Genomic DNA, 23631 nt, shown 5'->3' on the forward strand with positions numbered 1-23631 from the left:
GAGTAATGTTAGGTGAGAATAGACCTGAGTGAGGTGGAAGCCCAGGTTCTATGGTACTGGCCAGATATAGCAGAAAAAGAGGCGGAGCCTACCAGGTACCAAGTGGACAGATGAACTCAGAAAGCACAATATCCAGGGCTGGAGAGATGGCCTGTGAAGCCTAAGGACCCGTGTTCCACTCTCCAGATCTCACACAAGCCAGACGATAAAGGTGAAGCAAGTGCAAGGTCGCACATGCCCACTAGGTGGCGCAAGCATCTGGAGTTTGCAGTGGCTGAGACCCTTAAATGCCAATTCTTTCTCTCTCTCTCTCTCTCTCTCTCTCTCTCTCTCAAAAATAAAAATAAATATTAGGGGATGGAGAGATAGCTTGGTGGTTAAGACACCTACAAAGCTAAAGGATAAGGGCTTGATTCCCCAGTTCCCATGTAAAGCCAGATACACAAGGTGGCACAAGCATCTGGAGTTTGTCTGCAGTGGCTGGAGGCCTGGTTGTGCCCATTCTCTCTCTCTCCTTACAAATAAATAAATAAAAATATTTTAAAAATGTTTTTAAAAGCACAATATAGACAGTGACATGAGTAGTGGAGAAAAAGTTAAGCAGAAAGAGAGTTATAAAGAAGGAGAGATGAATGAAATCTTTAATTTGGTCTCAAAAAAGTTCACTACAAGGGCAGGATTTGAATACAAAGGAAAGAATGAAGCAATACATTGTTTGTAGTCAGCTCCATGTTGCTGGGATGAACATCCAAACTAGAAACAGTTGAAGGGAGGGAAGGGTTTATTTTAAGCTTACAGATCCAGAGAAATGACCTCAAATGGTAGAAGAAGCTGGCTTCCATTCATAAGTCCAAGCAGACAGACACCACCAAACAGCCAGCACCACCAGCAAGCACAGTCAGAGCTCAGAGCCTCTCTGCATACCTGAAGCTGATTGCAGACTCCCCTCCCCCCATGACAGGGGTCTGCCTGTTAGGGGCTGAAGCTGCAAACTCAGTTGTAATAAAACACCTGAGTCTATGGGGGACATACACTCAAACTACCATGACATTGAGCCGACCTTGGCAAGCCATAAGAAGATTTGGGATTTCACTGTGAGTGAAATAAGAGCCATTGCAGGGTTTTGAGGATCATTCGGGCTGTTGTTGAGAACAGACTCTAGAGGGACAAGGAGAAAAGCAAAGAGATCAACTTGGAGGTACGATGATGATCTAGGGAAGGAAGGCTGTTAACTTGGACCAGAGGTATTTCCAAAGGGAAGCAGAGCAGCTCAGCAGACCATCAGCGGCCACATGACCTGCTCCACCTCTGGTCAGCTCTGCCCTGTCCGTTTCACTTGTAGCCCCGCCCTCTCCTACTCCTACACCAGCAGGCCCAAAGCTCCTCAGATAAGCAGCACCAAGCATTAGGAACACAAATGACTGCTTTCCCTGACCTGGACTACTGACTCAGGCTGGAGACTCATAACACTTCATTGTCTTAAGCCCTCTGGGAGAGTGAAAGACAGGCTAGAGGTGATGTGACAACTCTAATCCTCCTTCCACCTGTATAGACTCCAGTAAGTTGTAAAGGGTGAGGGCTCTTTAAGAAAAAAAAAATTAACCAGGAGCTGGGGAGATGGTTCAGTGGGTAGGAGCTCTTACTGTGCAATGTGTTCAGACAGATCCTCAGCAGCCACCCACGTAAAATGTGGCTGCTGCAGCAGGTGTCTGTAATCCCAGCGCACCTTAGGCAATAAAGGAGGAAGAGGCAGGAGAATGGCCTAGAAGCTCACAGGCCAGCTGGCCAGCTGGAGACAGTGCTACAGACTGAAATAAGGGATCCTATCTTGGGGCTTTACTCCCTCTCGCCTCCCTCAGGGTGGGAGCTCTCTGTACTTCCTCCTGTTTACTTTTCTTACTCTAATAAGGTCTCTCTGAACCTTAAAAAAGAGAGAGAGAAACCCTATCTTGAACAAGGTGGAAGACAAGGGTAAAGTTGTCCTCTGTCCACAGGCACACCACGGCATGCACATGCCAGCACTCCCACACATGGACACACACATGGACACACACAAGCACGCAAAAATGTAACCACAGTACCACCATCTTATCTAAGAAGCTTAACCATAAGTCCACCTTATCACTGAGCACCTGGATGGTAAAGGCAGGTGACCAGGTCTCAGCACCTGCTCGGCCTGCCGTAAGCCCTGCCCTGTAAATCGCACTCCTAGCCCTACCTTCTCCTATCCTTAGATCAGCAGGTAGGTCCAAAGCATGGTCTCCAGACAAGCAGCATCAGGAAGACAAAGAACTGCTCCCTGAGGCCTAACGACGCAGAGGCCTGACACCCAGGAAAGTTCATGGTCCCAAGCCCTCTGGGAGAGTGAAAAGCAGGCCAGACGTGACAGGGAAAGATCATTCTGAGATATCCAACGCGTGGTCAGAACCACCTGCAGGAAGGATGGGTCCTGAAGATGGCTCCGGGAGGTATGGACAAGGCCACATCACCAAGTGGCCATGTGAGCCCAGGGCTCTGCCAGCTGAGTCTCGGCCAACAGGAAGTTCTAAAATCATGGGATTAAATAAGGCAGGGAAAGGAGGGCACTGTGTTAGAAGGTCAGGAGCAATGAGAAGTGGCCAAGAAGATGTAAGAAAACCAAAGGTGGGGGTTCCACAGGCTGAAGAGCAAGGGCAGAGGTGGTGCATTATATCCATCACTCCAGGACTGAAAAAGGGTCACTTTAGCACATGGGTGGCCCAGAGGGGAATAGAGCCAGTGAAGTTGAAGGGCAAACGTACATAGGACTGGGTGAGAAATGGACACAGTGAAGTACGGTTATCTGAGGAGCGTGTATATGCGCACTGCTGTAAGTATACGCACACCCACCGTGGGAGCTGCACTGGTGTGCACACATGTGCAAGCATGCACACTTATGCAGGTGTGAACATGCACACGGACTTTCAGAGTAATGTGTGGGGTGCCGGGAGGATAGTGGGATCAAAAGATTTCTTTAAGCAGGCACAAATACTGCAAAAGAAGTCAGGACCAATGCAGGGGCAAGGCTGGAGGGAGCATCCAGGGCCTCATCCACTGGGAGAGAGGTATGAGTGGAGATGGCCTTTAGCATGACAGGCAGTAGTGGTGATCAGGGGGGCAAGGAAAGCACCCAGGGACAGAGGTGGGGGGGTGCATGGAGTCCTGGTGGTTTCAACGGTCCTTGTGTGATAAGAAGTCAGACCATCAGTGAGAGGTGGGCATGGGGAGGGGCAGGGCAGGGCAGAGAAGGAAAAGATGGAGTCCAGGAGCTGGGATAAAGGGCCCACCTGACCCAGGAGTTGTGAGCTGGAGAAGAGACCTTTCTGAGTGATAGAGCGTCACCTCCAGAAGCTTACAAAGGCAGGCAGACATGGAGGGCAGAAGTTAGTCAAGGCCCAGGCTTTACCAAATGGGTGGGACCGGGAAGATAAGGCAGGGAGGGAGGGGTGCAAGTCAAGGCTGGTCTCTGCCCCGGTAAAGGGAAGAGAGGGTGGGGATCCTCGGGTGGGGCAGAGGCCATGAAAGATGACAAGTTCAAGGAGTCTCCATTTTAGCAGGGCCAAAGATGTAAGTATCCTGCAGAAATGAAGATGTCCTAAACAGAGACTGTACCCCTCCCTGTCACTATTAGACTATGGAGACAATAGTCCCCAAGGAATTGAAATTTCTCCCAGAGTGTCATGCCAGGAAAAGGAAAGGGCAGAAGCCAAAGGAGGCAACTTGTCTCCCAGGAAAAGATTTCACATCTTTCTGAAAATTTATCAGGCCATCTTGCAGGAGGGCCCAGAGCCCAGATGATGGTGGACAGGACCACACCTTGACCAGGACTGCTTAGCTATGAACACCTCTGGCCCTGTTCTCTACACCAAAAGCCTATGGCAGGACTCTGACGGTGGACTTGTGGAGGTGGCCACTGGACTTCTTCATTTGTTTTTCTTTCTCATGGGGCTACATGGCCTGGCTCTCCTTTCTCTGCTTTTGCCTGTTACTTATCTCCTTACTTGGCCTATGGAGGGTAACTAAGCTTGGCTTGTGAGGGCTGCCGGAAACCAGGCTCTGACCCTAACAACTTTAGTGACAAGTAAACATGGCATGGATCTGGAACCAGAGGGACAAGTGACAAGATGCAGGAGGGAGGCGACGTGTGATGACTAACATGGATGACGAGGGGGACAAAATGATGGCCATGGGAGTGAGGGCTTGGGTCAGAGAGGGGCATGCTTAGTGGAAGCCAAGGTCTGTAGGAGAGTCACCAACTTGGAAATCGAAGGCACCAAGACTGGACTTATAGCCAAGACAGTGACAGAGAAAAAGGACAGCAGCTGAGGTGGTGACGGGAGGCCCAGCCTTACTGTGTGTGGGTCCAGTGTTAACTGTTGGTTCCCTTTCTGGAAAAAAAAAAAATCTGTCTAAGGGTTAACTTTTGATCCTGTTTCCTTGGTCACCTGAGGGAAATTGACAATGCTATTCAACATGACTTGGTCTCAAGTAGTACAAAGCAGAACAAATGTGACCTCGGGGTTCTGATTGCTAGGACAGAGTTCTGGGTGACTGACCCGGGTGGAAGCAGCTCACCCCTCAACTGTAGGCCTCCTCTATAGAATAGTCAGGCCATGCAGGCCACACTCTGAGGCAGCAGCAATCAGGCCAGCTTTGCAGTCAGGCAAACCATAGCTGCTTCTTTCTTCAGTCATATTTTCCACAAGAATGTCCCATAGGGACTTGTCAGCAAAGCCCTGCCCACAAGTCAGAAAAATAAGGTCAACTGAATACAGCAGCCAGCCCAAGACTGAGGGACCGCATTCCCGGGCATAATGTGAAACCATCTTCTTGCGTTTCAGGGTCTCCAGAGGATAGACTCTGGTCCAAGTCTAAGTCTCTTTCCCGTTCGTTCGTAATGCACCGGCAAGTCTACACTGACGAGGTCTGTGTTGCCAGTCAGGAGCCCGACTGGGCAGACAATGGCTTCCCTGGGGCACAGGGAGGTTGCTAAGCACAGGGTAAATCAAAACATCTGTTTGAAACAGAACCTGAGCCCAACAAGACAAAAGCAACTGGCCAGACCATCAGCTGCTGACACTTGCGTCCCTGTCCTCTCCCTTCAGGGAGGCCCAGGCCACAAACAGCCCCAAGGGGGGGGGGCATCAAAAGCACCAACTAAGCCAATACTGAGCCCCACACCAGCTGCGCTGATGTCTCACCCTAGAGGAAAAGGGAAGAGAGCTGAGTCTCCTGCAGTCAGAGCTGGAAAACTGGCCATGGACCTGGGCTCTTCCTCCAACCCTCTTACGCTCTGCCCACCTCACCCTTGACAGATCCCTGGGTAAGAGGCAGCACACAGGACTGGCCAACGTCTTGAATTCAGAGAAACAATGTGTACCTTAAAAAAGATAACCTGGCACTAGGCTGGGCATGCAGCTGGTGAGACAGCAGAGCCTACCCCAGACCAAGAAGGAAGCCTGCATATGTTTCTCTATGTGTACATGGTATCTTTATTTTATTTTTTTGCATTTATTTATTTATTTATTTTAATTTTTATTAACATTTTCCATGATTATAAAATATATCCCATGGTAATTCCCTCCCTCCCCACCCCCACACTTTCCCATTTGAAATTCCATTCTCCATCATATTACCTCCCCATTACAATCATTGTAATTACATATATACAATATCAACCTATTAAGTATCCTCCTCCCTTCCTACATGGTATCTTTAGACACAGTGTGGGGGTCTCATGTAGCCCACTTTCGGGTTTTCTATCTCCCTTGGGGAATCTTCCCGTAGCAGGGCTTCAATCAACACTTCTTCACATAACAGGCCCTTCATTTTACTTCCAACCACTAACCGGCTGCCTCCGTGGGCCCTGGCCTCGCAGCTAGAGTTTTGCCCCATCCACTTTTCCAGTGTCTCTATCTTCGTGAACAGTCCAGTCAGACCGGTTCCTGGGTTCTTCCCCACCTCTTCTTCCTTGCAGGTGAGTCCTCCCCACGGCCCTCCCCCCTCAGTGCTTGCTCCCTATGAGCACTCACACTTACCCCTGTAGAAGCCCCGGGCTGTGATCCACACATCTCCTGGTGTTATGAGACACAGTAGCAAAGTGGGGGAACTAAGGGAGCATGAGGGGAAGAAGTCACAACCCTTTTGCACTTCCAGTTCACCACCGGCTTCTAGAAGCTACTATGTGCCAGTCGTGAGACTAGACACTGGGGGAAACAGACAGTGAAGAAGGTCTGCTAACAGAGAGCAGAGCCTGCAAAAACTGAGGGAGGGAAGTGCTTCGAGAAGCAGGTATCAACAGCTTAGTGATGAGCCATGGAGGATTCCACAGGGTGAAAGTCCCTGGGGCCCTGATGAAAGATTTCAAAGGAGGGACAAGGGCAGAATCCTGGCAGGAGCTGCTTCAAGGAAGCCTGGAGGAGGGGCAGTGAATTGAGCACATGTGAAGGCACCCAAACATTCGGGACTCAGGAAATGAGAGAAGGAGGCTGGGGACCGGCTGGACTTCCAACAGCCTGGTCATGTACCTGTGAGGATGGCCTGATTATGAAGGAAATGGGAGTGTGTGGGAAGATGAGTGCTTGGGGGTTGGGAGGTATCTACCATGTCTGAGGGGAGAGAGGATTGGGCACAGGTCAAAGCGAGCATGCTAGGTGGAAGGTGTCCTCATGACTTTCATTTTCTCAGTAAAGCAGGCAGCAAGCTCATTAGGTAAGGAAGACTAGGTGCTGAAGCTGTGAAGAGATGTGAGATAATCACTCTGGAGACAGAAGAGACTTTGACTAAGAGAATGCTGCAAGGCCGGTGGCCAGCACTGGGAATCACTGCTGGTTGGTTTTCTCTGGCCCCCTTGAGCACCCTGAGTGCATGAAGGGAGCAGAGCTGAGCTTATCACCGGGGGCGGGGGCGGGGGGCTTTAGCAGGAAAGCGTGAAAGAGCGAGACAAGGGCAGGTGTTTGTGAGACAGCAGTCATGCCCATGGTCAGGAGCAGAGGTGGCGGCATGACTAGGGCTGGCATACGAAGGTCCTGGTGGGCTGAAGCGACTTTTTGGAGTGGTTGTACGCTGAGGTACAAGCAGTGAATTGAGAGGGGACCGACTTGGCTATGAGGAGGTCACAACGTACCAGACCAACTGAAGAGCTAGGGCTTCCTACAGACAAGACCTCACCTAGGACTTGGACTAAGTAACGGTTTCCCATAGAGGTGTGAGCTCCCAGAGAGTTCCTGACTGAAGCAGGTGTGAGGGACAGGACAGCCACCTGCCCCCAAGCCCAGTCCTGTGTGTGGACAGAGAGATCTTAAAGCTGAATTTGAAGGAAGGTGTGCATGGCTGACAAGATTGTAGAAGACAGGCAACCATAGAGGATTCCAGAAGGCTGAGGGAAGAGCTAAAGAATGTCAATTCCTCCAACACACTTTAATACAGCAAACAGGCCATAATTCCTTTCTCAGGCTTTCCTGATTTTGTGTGTGTGTGTGTGTGTGTGTGTGTGTGTGTGTCAGAGAACAACCTCGGGTGTTATTTGAGGCAGGGTCTCATTGCTCACCATTGCATTCTCCAGGCTAAATGGAGTTTCCTATCTTCACCTCCTGTCTCAGCACAGGGGACAGCGACTACAGCGACTACAGACAATGGCGCTACTGCATCTGGCTTTACGCAGGCTCTGGGGATCTGCGCTCAGCCACTCACACTTCCACTCTATCCACTGAACCATCTCCCTGGCCCTGATTTTCTTTTTAAATTTGTTGTCTGATAAAAACACTGGTGAGAGATGGGAGTATAATGACACATGCGTGTTTACCCATGTTGGACACAATTGCCAGGGCTGTACCCCAGGGTTTCTTGGAGCCTCAAGTCTTGTATAAATACAATGGTGCACAGATCAGAAGAAATGAAGGAATAGACAAGGTACACGCTGAGCAAAGATGCCAATTATTCACATCCCCACACATATGCCATATTTTTTTTTTAATTTTTATTAACATTTTCCATGATTATAAAATATATCCCATGGTAATTCCCTCCCTCCCCACCCCCACATTTTCCCATTTGAAATTCCATTCTCCATCATATTACCTCCCTATTACAATCATTGTAATTACATATATACAATATCAACCTATTAAGTAAGTATCCTCCTCCCTTCCTTTCTCTACCCTTTATGTGTCCTTTTCATATGCCATATTTTGAGGCATACATTGTTAGCAACTCTGGCCTCTTCCTCCATACATGGCTATTGAACTATACGTCCCTGCTTTTTTAGAGGCCTTGGTTGACATCAGAGCAGAGTCCTGCTACTTTTCCACAACAGGGGAGAAGAAACCTTCCCAGACATTACTGTCTCATCCACTTTCCAACAGTTTCCTCCAACTCACAAGCCAAGGACTCGCTGTGGCCGCAGCAAGCGCCTCCCTTAAACAAAGAGCAGCCTCTGGGCTAAGTCAGTACCCGGCTCTAGAAGCTCAATCATGTCAGAGCAGGATTCCCAAACCACATCTCCAGGGACACTGGTGTGCTCTAGTCATGTCTGAGAAACACTGGGCTGAGCAGTGCAATACCGCAGGTCCTTAAGTCTCTCGGGGTGATAAGAGGGGCTGCAAGGGAACCTTCCAGCAAGGGGGCCTCAGTGCCAAATGACCTGCCTGCGGAAGCCTTGGTTCCGGGAGCCCCTCTCTGGGGAAGTGGCTTGTAGAGAATGATCGCTGTGCCTCCGATGCCTATCTCAGACTTCCCCCCAATCCTGACCTTCTCATATGGAAAGTTACCTGAGTCCAAAACACCGCAGCCCCCTCCTTGCCTCAAGCCACTTGTAAGTCTGCTCTAGACTTCATGCCTCCAGCACCTGAGATCTGCCCTGGTGTTCCCAGACCTGAGCTTACAGCAAGATCTCAGCTGGAACCTAAGCAGGTCTGGGCGTGTCTAGAAGACGGCAAGTCCCACCTGGGGGCCTGTACAGGGGAAAACCCAGAATCCTGGGGGAGTGGGGTCAAGCCATGGGGACAGAGACAGGTGCGAGGAGGCTGTTCCACAAGCCCAGGAGGGAGTGGTGACTGACAAAGCATGTGGTCACCTCGGGGCCCTCTGCTTGGCCTGCTCAGGGCCTGAATCGTAAGAGACGGCGTGATAAATGAGGCAGAAAGGGGGAGACCCAGCCTTCACCCCTGACTCTGACTACGCTCAGGCGGCTGTGCCAGGCAGGGATGGCTCTGCCGACTCCATTGTCTTGGCTGTTCGTGCTTCTCCTCCTTTTAAGAATAACTTATTATATCTCTGCCAATTGCCCCGTCTACCCTTTATGATCCACAGGACCTCTCGTATATGCAATCTTTGGCCCTTCCTACATTATAAAGGGCTGTCATTCCCTTCTGGCTATTGTCTTCTAATAACACAGTGTCTTTTGATGTAATTAGTTTTAAGTTTTTATAAGGTCAGATCCACCAGAGTGACACAAAGTGAAGGGCAGGCAGAGGTCCGGTGTGCCGGCCACATCCCACCTCCACATCCACCCACGAGCTATTCACATGTGTTCGCTTGCAGAAAATTCGTGGTGCCGAACACTCGGTGTGTATTCATTTTTCTGTCTGTATATCACGTTCTGAGAAAGCATTTTCTTAACTCTGTCTGGTTTGCCTTTATGACCTCAGTTTTATGCTTTGCTTACAGAGCTATCCACATCCTGTAACTGGGAAAGCATATCCTATACTTCCTTATTTTAAACGATGTGGGTGTGTGTTTATGTATGTGCAGGTACGCACGTGCGTGCGCACGCAGTACAGAGGACAATCTCAAGAGTCCGTGGACATGGTCTCTCATTGGCCTGGAGCTTACCAGGTAAACTGATCACTGAGACCCAGGAATCTTCCTGTCTCTACCTTTCCAGCTCTAAGATTATAAGAAGGTACCATCATACCTGAGTTTCTTTTTCTTATTTTAATGTGAGTACTGGGAATTGAACTCAGGTGCTTGGGAAGCAAGCACTTTACCACTGAGCTATCTGCTATCTTTGATAGATAGATTTTTTTAAAAAACATTTTACTTTTAACTGTGAATTTTTTTAAAATTTTAATTAATTAATTAATTTGAGAGAGGGAAAGAGGGAGAGAGAGAGAGAGAATGGGTGTGCCATTCCAGCCACTGCAAACGAACTCTGTATGCATGTGCCACCTTGTGCATCTGGCTTACGTGGGTACTGGGGAATCAAACCTGGGTCCTTTGGCTTGCAGGCAAGTGCTTTAACTGCTAAGCCATCTCTCTAGCCCTTAACTCTGAGATGTTAATGTAAAATTTAATGTAAGGCTCTAACTTAGTTTCCATAGTTGTGGCCAAAGCAACTTAGCAAAATCTTTGTTTCCTTCTATATGAGAATTGAACATCGGTATGAATCTTATTCTGGGTCCCTGGTGCTATGGTTCTGTCCCCTGGAGGTTAGTTGTTAGAAGTTTGGTCCCAGAGTGGCCCTGCTGGAAAGTGGTGGGAGTTTTAAGGGGGTGGCCTAGTGGGAAGTGTTTGAGTCACGACTTCATGAAGAGGTGAATGCTGGTCTCAGAGTACACATCAGTGCAATGACAGTGAGTACTCAAAAAATGAGTCTGCCCCCCAGGTTTGTTTCCTCTCCTGACATGTGATACTTCCTTCTCCCTCGCTCCTTCCCGCCAACCATGTTATGCTATCTACCACCAGGTTCTTACCACACACCCATGCCTACCACTATGCTCCGAGACTTCTAGAATTGCGAGCTAAATAAAACCCTTCATAAATGTGCCAGCTTTGGGTACTTTGTTACAACAGAAAATGGATCAAAACCCTTGGGAACTCTCATAATGGTAGAGTGTCAACTGTTTTGATGTAAAATATTTTTTAATGACCTTAGTTGGGGGGCTGGAGAGATGGCTTAGTGGTGAAGGCATTTGCCTGTAAAGCCAAAGGATGCCGGTTTGACTCTCCAGGACCCACGTAAACCAGATGCACAAGGAGGCGCATGTGTCCGGAGTTTGTCTGCAGTGGCTAGAGGCCCTGGCATGCCCATTCTCCCTCTGTCTCTCAAATAAATAGATAAAAATGAAAGTTTTAAATTTTAAAAATGACCTTAATTGGAAAATAGCCTTTGGACCAGAAAGACCTATAAGTGAATTATAACCTCTCAAGGGGATGCTAAGTATTGGACCTCCTTGGTTGTGCCAATTTTCATAAAGCAGCATGTCCCGTGCATGAACTCCGGAGGCTATGTGTACACGGGATCTCTATAAGGGACCCTGGCTCTGGCGGCACGCAAGGCTTTAGGACAGGGAAGGAGCTAGCTGCTAGACCAGTGGCTGTGGGAGCAGTCACCGCATGAGCCACCACAAAGCCACACGCTCTTTGGGTGGGGAGGAGCAGCCTGGTCCTGCAGGCATACCAAGGCTTCTGGTCTTTTCTTTCCTGAGCCCATGCACCCAGCATGGCCTGGTCTCAATTCAGCTAAATAAAGCAAGAATTCTGTCAGTGGGACTGGAGAGATGGCTGAGCAGGGCCCAGGTTCCATTCCCCAGTACCCATGTAAGCCAGATGCACAAGGAGTGCATGTGTCTGGAGTTCATTTGCAGTAACTGGAGACTCTGGCATTCCCATTCTGTCTCTGTCTCTCTCTCTCTCTCTCTCTCTTTTTTTTTTTTCTTCCGGTGCTGAGGACCGAACCCAGGGCCTTGCGCTTGCTAGGCAAGCGCTCATCCACTGAGCTAAATCCCCAACCCCTCTCTCTCTCAAATAAATAAATAAAAATAAAATATTTTAAAATATCCTGTCAGGCATCAAAGTGGTCAATTACATAAGCATCTTTTACTAAATGTCTACCTCTTCCTCAACATATGCAAATAGCTATCTCTTAAAAGAAATGAATCGGGCTGGAGAGATGACTCCATAGTTAAGGCGCTTGCCTATAAAGCTTGACCACCTGTGTTCAATTCCCTAGGACCCAAGTAAAGCCAGATGCACGAGGTGGTGCATGTGTCTGGAGTTTGTTTATAGTGGTTAAAAGCCCTGGCATGCCCATTCTGCCTATACACACCTCTTTCTTCTCTTTCTTTCTTTTCTTTTCTTTTCTTTTCTTTTTTTTTTTTTTTTTTTTTTGGTTTTTCAAGGTAAGGTCTCACTCTAGCCCAGGCTGACCTGGAATTCACTATGTAATCTCAGGGTGGCCTTGAACTCACGGCGATCCTCCTACCTCTGCCTCCTGAGTGCTGGGATTGAAGGAGTGCACCACCAAAACCAAAATAAAAATTGTGGAGCTGGAGAGATTGCTTAGTGGTTAAGGAGCTTGCCTTTGAATCCTGAAGGACACAGGTTCTCTTCCCCCAGAACCCACGTAAACCAGATGCACAAGGTGGTTTATGCATCTGGAGTTTGTTTGCAGTGGCAAGATGCCCTGGCACATGCCCATTCTCTCCCTTACTCTCTCTATATCTCTTCCTTTGTCTATGCTTGCAAGTAAATGAACTTTTTATAAGCATTTTTCTATGTGCTAAACTGAGTAAACTCTTGTTGATCTTGCGCACCACTCATCAGTATATACAGAGCTTCTTCCTACAACAGACAATGCTGAGAATATAGGATTGAGCAAGATACATCATGTCTTGGACTAGTTTCCTGGGACTGTGGTGACAAAGTCCCACCAACAGGGCAAAGTGCTAAAAACAATGGGGATTTCCTTTCACAGCTCTAGAGGTCCGCCTTGCCTAGCTTCTGGTGGCCTCGGGCACTTTGGCTTGTGGGGGCATCATTCTAACTTCTGCCTGTGTGTGGCTGCCTTCTTCCCTGTGTGTCTCTTCACACAGCATTGCCGTGTGTGTGTGTGTGTGTGTGTGTGTGTGTGTGTGTGTGTGTGTGTGTGTTTCTTCTTACAGGGGCACCAGCCATATTGGCTGAGGGCCAATCATGCTGGCATACTCCAGTGTGACCTTATCTTCCCTTTTGTTTTTTTTTTTAGGTAGGGTCTTACTGTAGCCCAGGATGACCTGGAATTTACTATGTAGTCTCAGGCTGTCCTAGAACTCACGGCTGGGATTAAAAGTGTGTGCCATCACACCTGGCTTAATTTATCTCTTCATCACTTTTGAAAAAAAAACCTACTTCCAAGATCACATTTATAGGCACTACAAGTTGAGACGTTAAGATATCTTTTGTGGGGACACAATTCCACCAATGACATTACATTGCTGTGGTACCCAACAGAAGACACACAGAGAGAGAGAGAGAGAGAGAGAGAGAGAGAGAGAGAGAGAGAGAAGATGAATGAAAACATTTTCATATTTCCATGATCAATGTTACAAAGGAAGGAAAGTGAGTGATGGACCCAAAAGTTGGTAAACGGAGTGCACGACTCATCCCAACTACCCTGGTTGAAAAGGTCACACTTAAGAACAATAGAGAACACTTGACCTTCTACTCTGGCCTCCACACGTGTGAACACAAAGTGTGCTCATCTGCACACACACATACATACACCACACACACACACACACACACACACACACACACACACGCACGCAAACATGGCAAATGGGATTCCAGCATAGGAAAGGCAATATGAGTTATAATTCACTGGTTTTCAGATTAAGCTTCTGAGCTGTGAAATGATACACTTCCACACGGGGAAGAGCAGTATAAGGAGTCCAGGCCGCAGTTCAAGACTCCTCAGTGCCACAGCCCTGATACCCCATATGTGGCCCACAGACCAGGACCTCCCGCAGACTCGCAACTCTGCCCAGGCCCACACAACCGAGACAGAATCTTCACTTTAACAAGAGCCCCGGGAAATGTGAGTGGATGGCCAAAGAGTGTTCACTCATGGCAACCCTGAAGGCTGTCTGTCTCTCGCTGTGGTCACAACAGTCATCACTTCTCCATCGAGTAGACATGCGCGCAGCCTCTCGTTCTAAACACCCGCCGCTCTGAGTTGCTTCTGACAAGCTGCGTGCTTCCTCTCGGGAAGAAAGGCGCTGTCACCCTACAGCTGACCAGCAAAGCAGGAGTCCCCGTATCCTATTGTCCCAGTAAGTCTCACAAAGGTCAATGTTACCACACGCAGTGGTCACCCTCAGAAAAGGAACATGTGAGGGGTCTGGAGGCACTAACAACTAGAACATTCTAGAGTCAGACCTAAAGAAAGGGAAGATCAATTGATTTTTTTCTGAGTAAAGATGACTTACCAATTCACATCTTCAATACACCATTACTCCCTTTCTTCTGCACTCACACAAAGGCAGTCCTTGATGGCGGGGAGGCTAACTGCCCCTAGATGCTGGGCTCACTGACCATCCAGCCATTGTTCTAGTTTTGACACAAGAATGGGCCTGAGCATTAGTTGGGAACAATCTGACATCATCCAACATCACCCCCCTCCCAAAGCCCATGGCAGCAGGCAGCTCTGAGGCCGTGGGGCACATGTGGAGCCAAAGTCCTGTCTCTGGTGTCCACACCTGCCTCGGGGGCTTGGGAGGCTCTGAGCCGCCTGCTGACCGGCCGGGAGCAGCAGGGCAAGGGATGGAACCCTATTCTGGGGACATTAATAGCTTTATTGAAAACAGATATGCTCTGAGAACAAAAAATGGGGTCTTGGTGGCACTGTGTATGGAGTCTAGGAGTGCAGGAGGGATGGCCATCGGTGTCCCGCTGGCCACCAGTGTCCCAGCTGGGAGAAGGCAAAGCCGAGCAAGCGAAGAGGCAGGGAGACAAGGGCCAGTTCCCTAATCTGGCAGATGCCTCACCAAAGACTCATTTCCACACAAAACAAAAACAAAACAACAACAACAAACAAAAACCTGCCTTAAGGCCGGAGAGATGGCTTAGCAGTTAAGGCAGCTGCCTGTGAAGCCTAAGAGCTCATGTTTGAGTACACAGGTCCCACATAGCCAGGCACACAGTGATGCAAGCACACAAGGTCACACATGTGCACAAGGGGGTGCACATGTCTGGAGTTCCTTTGCAGTGGCTGAAGGCCCTGGCACACATATTCTCTCTCTCTCTCTCTCAAAATAAAATAAAATTAAAATTGCCATAAAATTAAACTTGGACTTCCACATTCATCCTTTGGGATGTGCTCCTGCAACCTGAGCTGTGTGGATCACCAGACATGAGCCACCTGTCCTCTGAGGCTAAAGTATGCCCAAACAACCCTGCTCTGTGGCATTTTCTGAACAGGACACTTCAGGAGGAAGCAGCACCCTGCCAGCCACGTATGCCAGAAGTGCTGACGGCTCTGATGCACAGGAGCACTTAGGTGTATCCGGACTTCCTACGTGGGCCCTTGATAAAGGGGCCAGCGTCTGCCCAGCACCATCTCAGTGCACAGCTCTGAGCCCCCAGATCCCCAAACAAGCCAATGTGGGCAGATGGATCTCCTCCTCTGTAAGCCACACAACCTCACTTAGGAACTTCTCTTGACCCAAATCCTGGACATCTTAGGATGGTCCCAACCCCACACCTCACCTATGACAGAGTGCCCTTGGGAAGCCTGAGGCCTCAACATTTCCCTTCGTTAGAGAACATAGTTGGTTACTGCATCGGGTTGACCCACGTGCAGAGCACCCACAGGTAAGAATACTACAGGTTAGGGTCCGTCTTCAAGAAACACAGGGTTTAAGCACACAAGTTCCTCTAACTACGAGGCTTACCTATGGTAATGCTGCAGCTTTTCTCAGACAGAGGGTGGCTGGGGGATGGAGAGATGGCTCACTGGCTAAGGCACTTGCCTGCAAAGCTAAAGGACCTTGGTACAATTCCCCAGGACCCACATAAGCCAGATGCCCAAGGTGGTGCATGTGTCTAGAGTTCCTTTGCAAGGACTGGAGGGCCTGATGTGCCCATCTTCTCTCTCTCTCTCTCTCAAATAAATTAATGAAATAAATTTTTTTAAAAAAGAAAGTGGGTGGCTGGGGATTGGAGAGATTGCTCAGTGGTTAAGGTGTTTGCCTGTAAAGCCTAATGAGCCCTAGTACCCACATAAGCCAGATGCACAAAATGGCACATGCACCTGGAGTTTGCAGCAGCTAGAGGCTCTGGCATGCCCAATCTCTCTCACATCTCTCTTCTCTCTGTCTGTTCTTTATCTTTCTCTCTGCTTGCAAATAAATAATTAAAAATATTATGATTTCTATTTTCAAAATTAATAAAATAGCTTAAAAAATATAAAAGAAAAGTGGGTGACTGGCTCCCAAGCAGGAGCCTCCTCTTTGAAAAAAGTGTGTCGGGTAAAATTGGCTCTAATCAGAGGGAAAGCTGGCAGATACACTCACCAGCAAACCTCAGATGAGCACCAAGACAATGGGACACAGGGAGTCTTTCTTCAAACACATCTTTGTTTTTCTGCCAAGAATGACATTTTACTGAATATATTGTCCTTTGGGGCCCTTAGGCCTTATGCAAATCATGATTATGCCATTAACTAGAGGTGAAATGTCAGGTAAGTTTTTTTTTTCTTTTTCTTTTTCTTTTTCTTTTTCTTTTTCTTTTTTTTTTTTAATAGGGCTGGGTAATGGGCATGGCAGGGCCTTTTGCCCCTGGAAACAAACTCCAGAAATGTGTGCCGCTTTATGCCTCTGGTTTTATATGGGTCCTGGGGAGCAGAACACAGGCTGGTAGGCTTTGTAAGCAAGTACCTTAACTGCTGAGCCATCTTCCCAGCCCAGGCAAGTTCTCCTGCCTCTCTGTGCCTCTGCTTCTCCTAGTAAAACAGCACTTGGATCATGATTAAATATATTAATACATGTATGCCACTGAGAATGGCAAATGGTACCCTTCTAATTATTATCGAGTTATTACCAAAGTTTGTTTAACCAGTAAATATCACGAAAACAGCTTGTAACAAACCTCCTTAAAACAAAATGGGCTTGTGATTTGTGACTATTTCAACATGCAGAATCTGGGCCAAAGCCATTCATACTTACAAAGGTTTTCATTCGCTTGTCTACATTTTCCTGAAAAAAAGGATGAGTCACATTTACATGAACAGTGGGAAAAGCCCCACCCAGTGAGGTCTGTTTAGAGCGACCCAGTCTGCCATCTAACAGCCTTGTGTGTCTTATAGAAGGGCAGCAAGTTCTGAGAGCTTGGGCAGACTTGGACACCTGGCTAGTCTGATTTTTGTCTCACAGTGGCCTGGTCACCATGCCACCCAGCCCATCCAGAAATGCTTAGGGTCCCCCAAACTAATGCTCAAGACTGAGCCTGGATCAATTTCTCTAGGGCATGAAGGACAATTCATGGAAAAACAGTCCCAGTCCTTATTTGGCAAGGCCACAGAAACTGATCAGACGCACACACACACGAAATCACAGTGTGGAACTGGGGCACCGAAGGAATGCTCCAGAAGTGGGACACAGCCCACACTAATGTAGGTGCCCAGAGCAGACCAACTAGGAAGTCTGCAGGGCCTGGGTCTTCTACTACACACTTCTACATCTCAAATGCTGGGCTGTTCTTTCACTCAACTAGTGAACTTAAATAATACAACACATTCTGCCCTTTACCTGGGGAATCATTCTCCCATGACTACGTGGAAGGCTAGATCTAGAATGTGGCCAGCAGTGACAGTCACCAGGGCCTGGCCCCTTTGCTTCTAACCTCTGACAAAGACCTCAAGTGTACACAGGAGATGCCCAACTAATCTGGGTTCAGTTCCACCCATCCCCCCTACCCCTGGAACCTAGGGGTAGCCAGTCTGGAGCCCTGGGAGGGGGCCTCTCTGTGGCAGGAAGCGAGTTGGGCAATTTGCATAACAAACTAGAGACTTCTGGAAAGCAGGAGCATCATCCAGAAGGGCAAACGCAACAGCCAAGCGCACATGTCCTCTCGGCCTTCTCTTGCCCTGGGCGAGGGCTGGTGTTACTGAGGGCCCACCTTCTGAGCACACCAATAAGTGTTCAGTCCTGAGGAGAACACCCAGTTCTTCCAGTTGTGACTTAATCCCAAGTGATCACTGTATTTGAAAAAAAAAAATGCATTTAGCCAGAATCGATCTACCCTACCATTTCTGCTGTTGAAACCTGCCAAGTGGGACTGAGGGAATGGCTCAGTGGTTAAAAGGCGCTTGCCTGCAAAGCCTGCTGGCTCAGGTTTGAATCCTCAGAATCCATGTAAAGCCAGATGCACAAAGTGGTGCATGTGTCTGGAGCTCATTTGCAGTGGCAAGAGGCCCTGGCATGCCCATTCTCACCCTCAGTCTCTCTCTCCCCTCCCTTCTCTCCCCTCTTCCCTCCTCTCGTAAATAAGTTGAAATATTTTTAAAAATCTGTCAAGTAAACTGGGAACATACATAAATGGTAACTGCAGTTAATAATGTATTGGGTAATTTTAAAGTGCTGAGAGAGTAAACTGAAATTTGTCAGCACAAAAAAATGGTATTTTAGGTACTTACTTTGTTAATTAGCTTTATTTAATCATTCCTATGTGCATCATAACACCACTTTGTCCCTACAAATATGTATAACTATCATTTTCAGTTTACTGCACAATAAAAATTCGATATACATACATAAATGGAAGGCAGGGGAAAAAAAGCCAATCTAAGAAAATTAAATGTGGAAGGAGACAGCAAACACCTCGGGGTTGTCCTCTGATCTCCACACATGTGCCTTGGCACACGCACACACATACATCATAGACATCCATACACATATGTACACATACATAAAAATGAAATGAACTAAAGGTTAAGTTTTTGAGCCAATGGTCAAAATGAGAGACCAGAGAAAATTGAAATCGTGATCTTGCAAAAACACAGGGAGAAGGACACAATTAGTTAACCTCTTTGAAAACAATGGCACAGAGAAAGCCTAAAGGTTAGGAAAGCAGCCACACCCAAGTTATACAGGCCAGCCATCTGCTTGCCTTGAGCAAGGCTCAAGTCCCTTGGCCCCACATGCGTTTCCACCTCTCTTCTGGAGAACGTAATGAATGGCCACCTATTGGGCTCTCTCTGATACCCTTAAACGGGTCAAACATCAATCTGGGCCACAAAGCCTAAGAAACTGACCAAGGAAATACTTCTGATGGAGCTTAGCTGGGCTCTGGCCACTTTACCAACTCAAACCAAGCATGCCTGTGGCCTCACACAAATGCAGCAGCTGGGACTACCAGGAAGCCAGCTGTGCCCATACATCCTTTTCTCCCAGGAGCGCCTGAAAATTGAGGCGTATTCACTGATGGATTCTCAAAGGCCTCCTCCACCTCTCTCCCCCTGCCACTCTAGAAGGGGCAGTTTGGAGAACCCTAAACTTTGACATGGCGTGCACACGGAAGGTAAGGGAACTCACTGAGGGTCAGCACGTTTCCCTTCACGTGTCTGCCTCATGTCCAATAGACACCGAGAGGGACGCACGCACCGTGGTCCTGACACGCAAGGGCTGAGCGTCTGCATGCTACTGCTGGACTGCAGCAAGGCTCTGGCTTCCCACCTGCTCCAACCTCTGATGCCAGCTACCACGAAGACACTGTGAAAACCTTTCAAACTGGAGCCCGCACCCACAGCTCTTTTGCCTCAGGAAGATCCAGCACCCCCATAAAGGATTTTCAACTAATTCGTTTAAAAGCAGGATTTTGAGCCGGGCGTGGTGGTGCCTGCCTTTAATCCTAGCACTTGGGAGGCAGAGGTAGGAGGACAGCTGTGAGTTCAAGGCCACCCTGAGACTAATTCCAGGTCAGTATGAGCTAGAGTGAGACCCTACCTTGAAAAAAAAAAAACCCTAAAAGCAGGATTTTGTAATTATTCACTCAATAATCCTGCTGTCAGGCAAGATGACTTTGTATATGACACAAGAAAAGAACAGATTAGAACAGCTGAGGGCAGGACTGGAGAGATGTCTCCGCGGTTAAAATCACTTCCTGGGCTGGAGAGATGGCTTAGCGGTTAAGCGCTTGCCTGTGAAGCCTAAGGACCCCAGTTTGAGGCTCGATTCCCCAGGACCCATGTTAGCCAGATGCACATGGTGGCGCACGCATCTGGAGTTCATTTGCAGTGGCTGGAGGCCCTGGAGCGCTCCCCCCCACACCCGGCTGTCACTCTCAAATAAATAAAAATAAACAAAAACAACTTTAAAAAAAATCACTTCCTGTACAAGCTTGAGGGCCCAAGGAGGACTGAGAGATGGAGTTCCCTTCCCCAGGACCCACATAAAGTGCTGGGTATGGCCATGCATACCTGTAACCCTAGTCCCATGGGGAGCAGAGTCCAGAGAATAACCAGGGCTTGCAGAAAAAGGCAAGCTCTGCGACCCATAAGAAACTCTGGCGTTCTAAGCGCCACATGTTCTCTCTCATATGTGGATGCTAGCTACAGATGATTGGGCTTCTGCGGGAGAATGAAAATACTTAGTAGCAGAGGCCAGTAAGTTAAAAAGGAGACATAAAGGGAAGAGAAAGGAAGGGAGGAGGATACTTAATAGGTTGATATTGTATGTATGTAAGTACAATGATTGTAATGGGGAGGTAATATGATGGAGAATGGAATTTCAAAGGGGAAAGTGTGGGGGTGGGGATGGAGGGAATTACCATGGGATATTTTTTTATAATCATGGAAAATGTTAATAAAAATTTAAAAATTAAAACAAATCCGTAAAATAAAAAAAAAAGAAACTCTGGCATTCTGAAGAAAGAATGGACAGAAGAGATGGAATAGAACAGCCTATGATCCTTCCAGCCACTGCTGCATGGTCATATACCACAACACACACACACACACACACACACACACACACACACACACACGTGAGGGCAGAAAGAGTCATGCATCATGAACACTTCCTAAACTCTCCACCCAACCCAATCCTCCATCTCCCCACACAAGGAAGAGGCGAGCTCTTCGACGGGGCACTCCTCAATCTGGAGCCCTTGGCAGTGAAATGGGTTAGGAAGGTACTGTCAACCGGTGTGGGAAGGGATGTGCTACTGGGCCCAGTAAACTCAGGAGTGCTTGGTAGGCATCTGCAAACTTGCAGGGCAGAGGCCAGGCGAGGTGGCTCATGCCTTTTAATTCCGGCACTCGGGAAGCAGAGATAGAGATAGGAGGATCGCTGTGAGTTGAAGGCCTCACTGGGGACAAGCGATACAGGAAAACCACAGCCAAAGAGACAAGGAGGCTGCCTCCTCGCTTGCTGCCCTCCAGGAAAGAGTTCACTCAGTACTGGAATAACGGAAGTGCACTGCTGTTCCCTCCCTCCTCTGCTTAAACACCCCAGTAGAGAGTGCAGCTTCCTTGGAAAAAAGGAAAGCCTTCAGCCTTGTCAAGGAAAACAAAGTAATACCACAAGCTGGTCCTGGAAATAAAGATAGGGATTTCAAGATCAGAGCTTCCAACAACAGATACATTTAGGACTTTTTTTTTTTTTTTCTCTCTACAGCTCCACTAAGGATGCTTTAAAAGTTTGAAACAATAACTTTCTAGTAAAAAAAAAAAAGGCTCTCTTCTAACCCTCGTGACAGCAATATCATCAAATGCTATAGTTTCTTTTAAAAAGTAGTTCCATTTAACTAAGAAAACCAGACAAAAGTATTCAGTCCCTGGTTTACTGAAAAGCAAATGTTGGGTGAAAGCACAAATGTGGACTACATATGCATTGAGAACATGCCAGGTCATTTCATTACCACCTCTCTGATGCAAAATTTATGACATCACCAGTGAGATCAAGAGATCAGAGCATCTCAGCCCAAACATAATTGCCTGATGGAAGATACATATTATGTTACTTTCATTAATCATTTCTCCAAGCCCTCTCTTCTTAGCTGTTCCAAGTGGCTTCAAAGGGGCTTTTACACGTGCATGAACTTTGCTTAGCACTGTGGCCATCCAACTAAAGGATATTTTAGTCTCTTTGATGAAATCATGAAATTAATCTCTCACTTCTGATAAATGCGGTATGATGTAGACATCTAAAATGGAATGGAAATTTCTGTGGTTTTTCTCTCAAGGCTATGGCCATGACCAAACTTGGACTTTTTAAGACAGAACCCAAATAAGAATAAAGTGGCAATAATTATTCCGTGGTTCTGAACACCCTTGACACTGGGAATACTGAAGACATTGTTTGGGGAATCAGGAGACTGAACAGCAAGCCAGCTATTTTGTCGTTGTTGTTTCTTTGGTCTTCATTTGTGTTTGTTTGCTTTGAGGTCTTGCGGTGTTGTCTCTGCTGGTCTGGTCTGGGCAGTCAGGCTTAAGAGATCCTCCCACCACCCACGCTACCTGAGAGCTGGGACGTGTGCCACCACACCTAGGTAATTCGACTATATGTATGTTGTTAATGGCAGTGACACGGAAGTGAAAGCAGATGTTCCCTTGAGACATACATAAATGTAAATACACACATATCAAAGCTGGAGTCAACACACAGGAATGAAAAAATAAGAGACGTGGAAGGCTTTGTGCAAGTGAATGGCTGTTGTATTTGGGACCACCTAACGTATTAATGGTCCTGCTCTGTACTGTGTTTTGGCTAAGGATACAAAGAAGAGGTACAGCTGGACACCACTGTTGTAAGCCTGTCCTCTGGAGTTCACCATTGAACTCCTAGCGATCCTGCCTGGGTTTTTTCTTTCTTTCTTTTTTTTTTTTTTTTTTTGTCTTTGGTGCTTCCTGGAACTTCCTCATCAATGTTAGCTACAAAACTAGGGATCAGGAAGCTAGGAAGCCATGCATTGTATGACACTGCCCAAATAGCCACACAGGTAGGTGTCACACTGGGCAAGCAAATGTTTTAGCCTAATCAGACCTCAGTCTATTAATCTGTGCAATGGGGATTGTATAAAAAAGCCTTTCATAAAACTGTGAAGTGTCAATGCGAATGTCCCTGAAGTCCTTAGCACCATGCTGGCCTCAAGGTTTCTGAAGCCCGTAGGTGAAATACACTGGTCTAACTCCCAGCATAAAGGTATAAAACCCACCAGAGAGTACATTGGCTTCCCCGTTCCATGTATCACAGGACTCTCTCTCTCTCACCAAGTTATTTGCACGAAACAGCAAAAGCCGTTTTCGCTGGGTCTGTTACGCACACAGACCCCTCCGAGACTTGGAACCAGGCTACACATACTGACCGGGCCACCAGCAGTTGGAGGCCAGCCGGACAGGTGCACCGGGGGCGAGCCACCAGGGCACCCAGGCCAGGGGCGCATCTTGAGGTCATCCCCCTCGGGGCATCCTGCGCGCCCAGAGGCAGGGTCCGAATGGGCGGGTTCTCCAAGAACGGACAGACAGACAGACAGACAGACAGACACCCCGGTGTGTGTGTGTGTGTGTGTGTGTGGGAGGCGGAGGGGGAGGCGATGCTCATCCGGCCACCCCGCCACGTGTCGCCCTGGACTCCGACAGAGCGAGCCCCGGGGCGCGCAGCCCGGACCCCCCGGGCCCTCCGGGGCCGGAGCTGTCGGGGCAGCCGCCCGCGGTCTTTCCCCCCGACCCCGGCTCTCCCCGTGCCGGTCCCGCTCACTCACCCAGCGTGGCCACCGCGCCGGCCTCGAAGAGCAGGCAGTCCCCGCGGCCGCGCGCCTCCAGCAGCACGCCGCCCGGGCCCGCCGCGTCGAGGCGCGCGCGCAGCCGCAGCCCTTTGCCCAGGGCCATGCGCGCCCGACGGCCCCGCGCCCGCCGCT

At 48.3% G+C, this 23631-nt stretch overlaps 1 protein-coding gene across 1 annotated transcript in view; it reads right to left on the reverse strand.

Annotated features, from left to right (window-relative positions):
• The window catches only part of Synj2 (synaptojanin 2), a 101647-nt gene extending 78045 nt beyond the window's left edge, over nt 1-23602 (reverse strand). Inside the window, 1 exon segment of the mRNA XM_045158245.1 lies at nt 23476-23602. Coding sequence (XP_045014180.1) covers nt 23476-23602 — 127 coding nt within the window.
• Between the last annotated feature and the right edge of the window lie 29 nt (nt 23603-23631).

The sequence above is a fragment of the Jaculus jaculus genome, chromosome 9, assembly GCF_020740685.1.
Source record: "Jaculus jaculus isolate mJacJac1 chromosome 9, mJacJac1.mat.Y.cur, whole genome shotgun sequence".
Taxonomy (NCBI): domain Eukaryota; kingdom Metazoa; phylum Chordata; class Mammalia; order Rodentia; family Dipodidae; genus Jaculus; species Jaculus jaculus.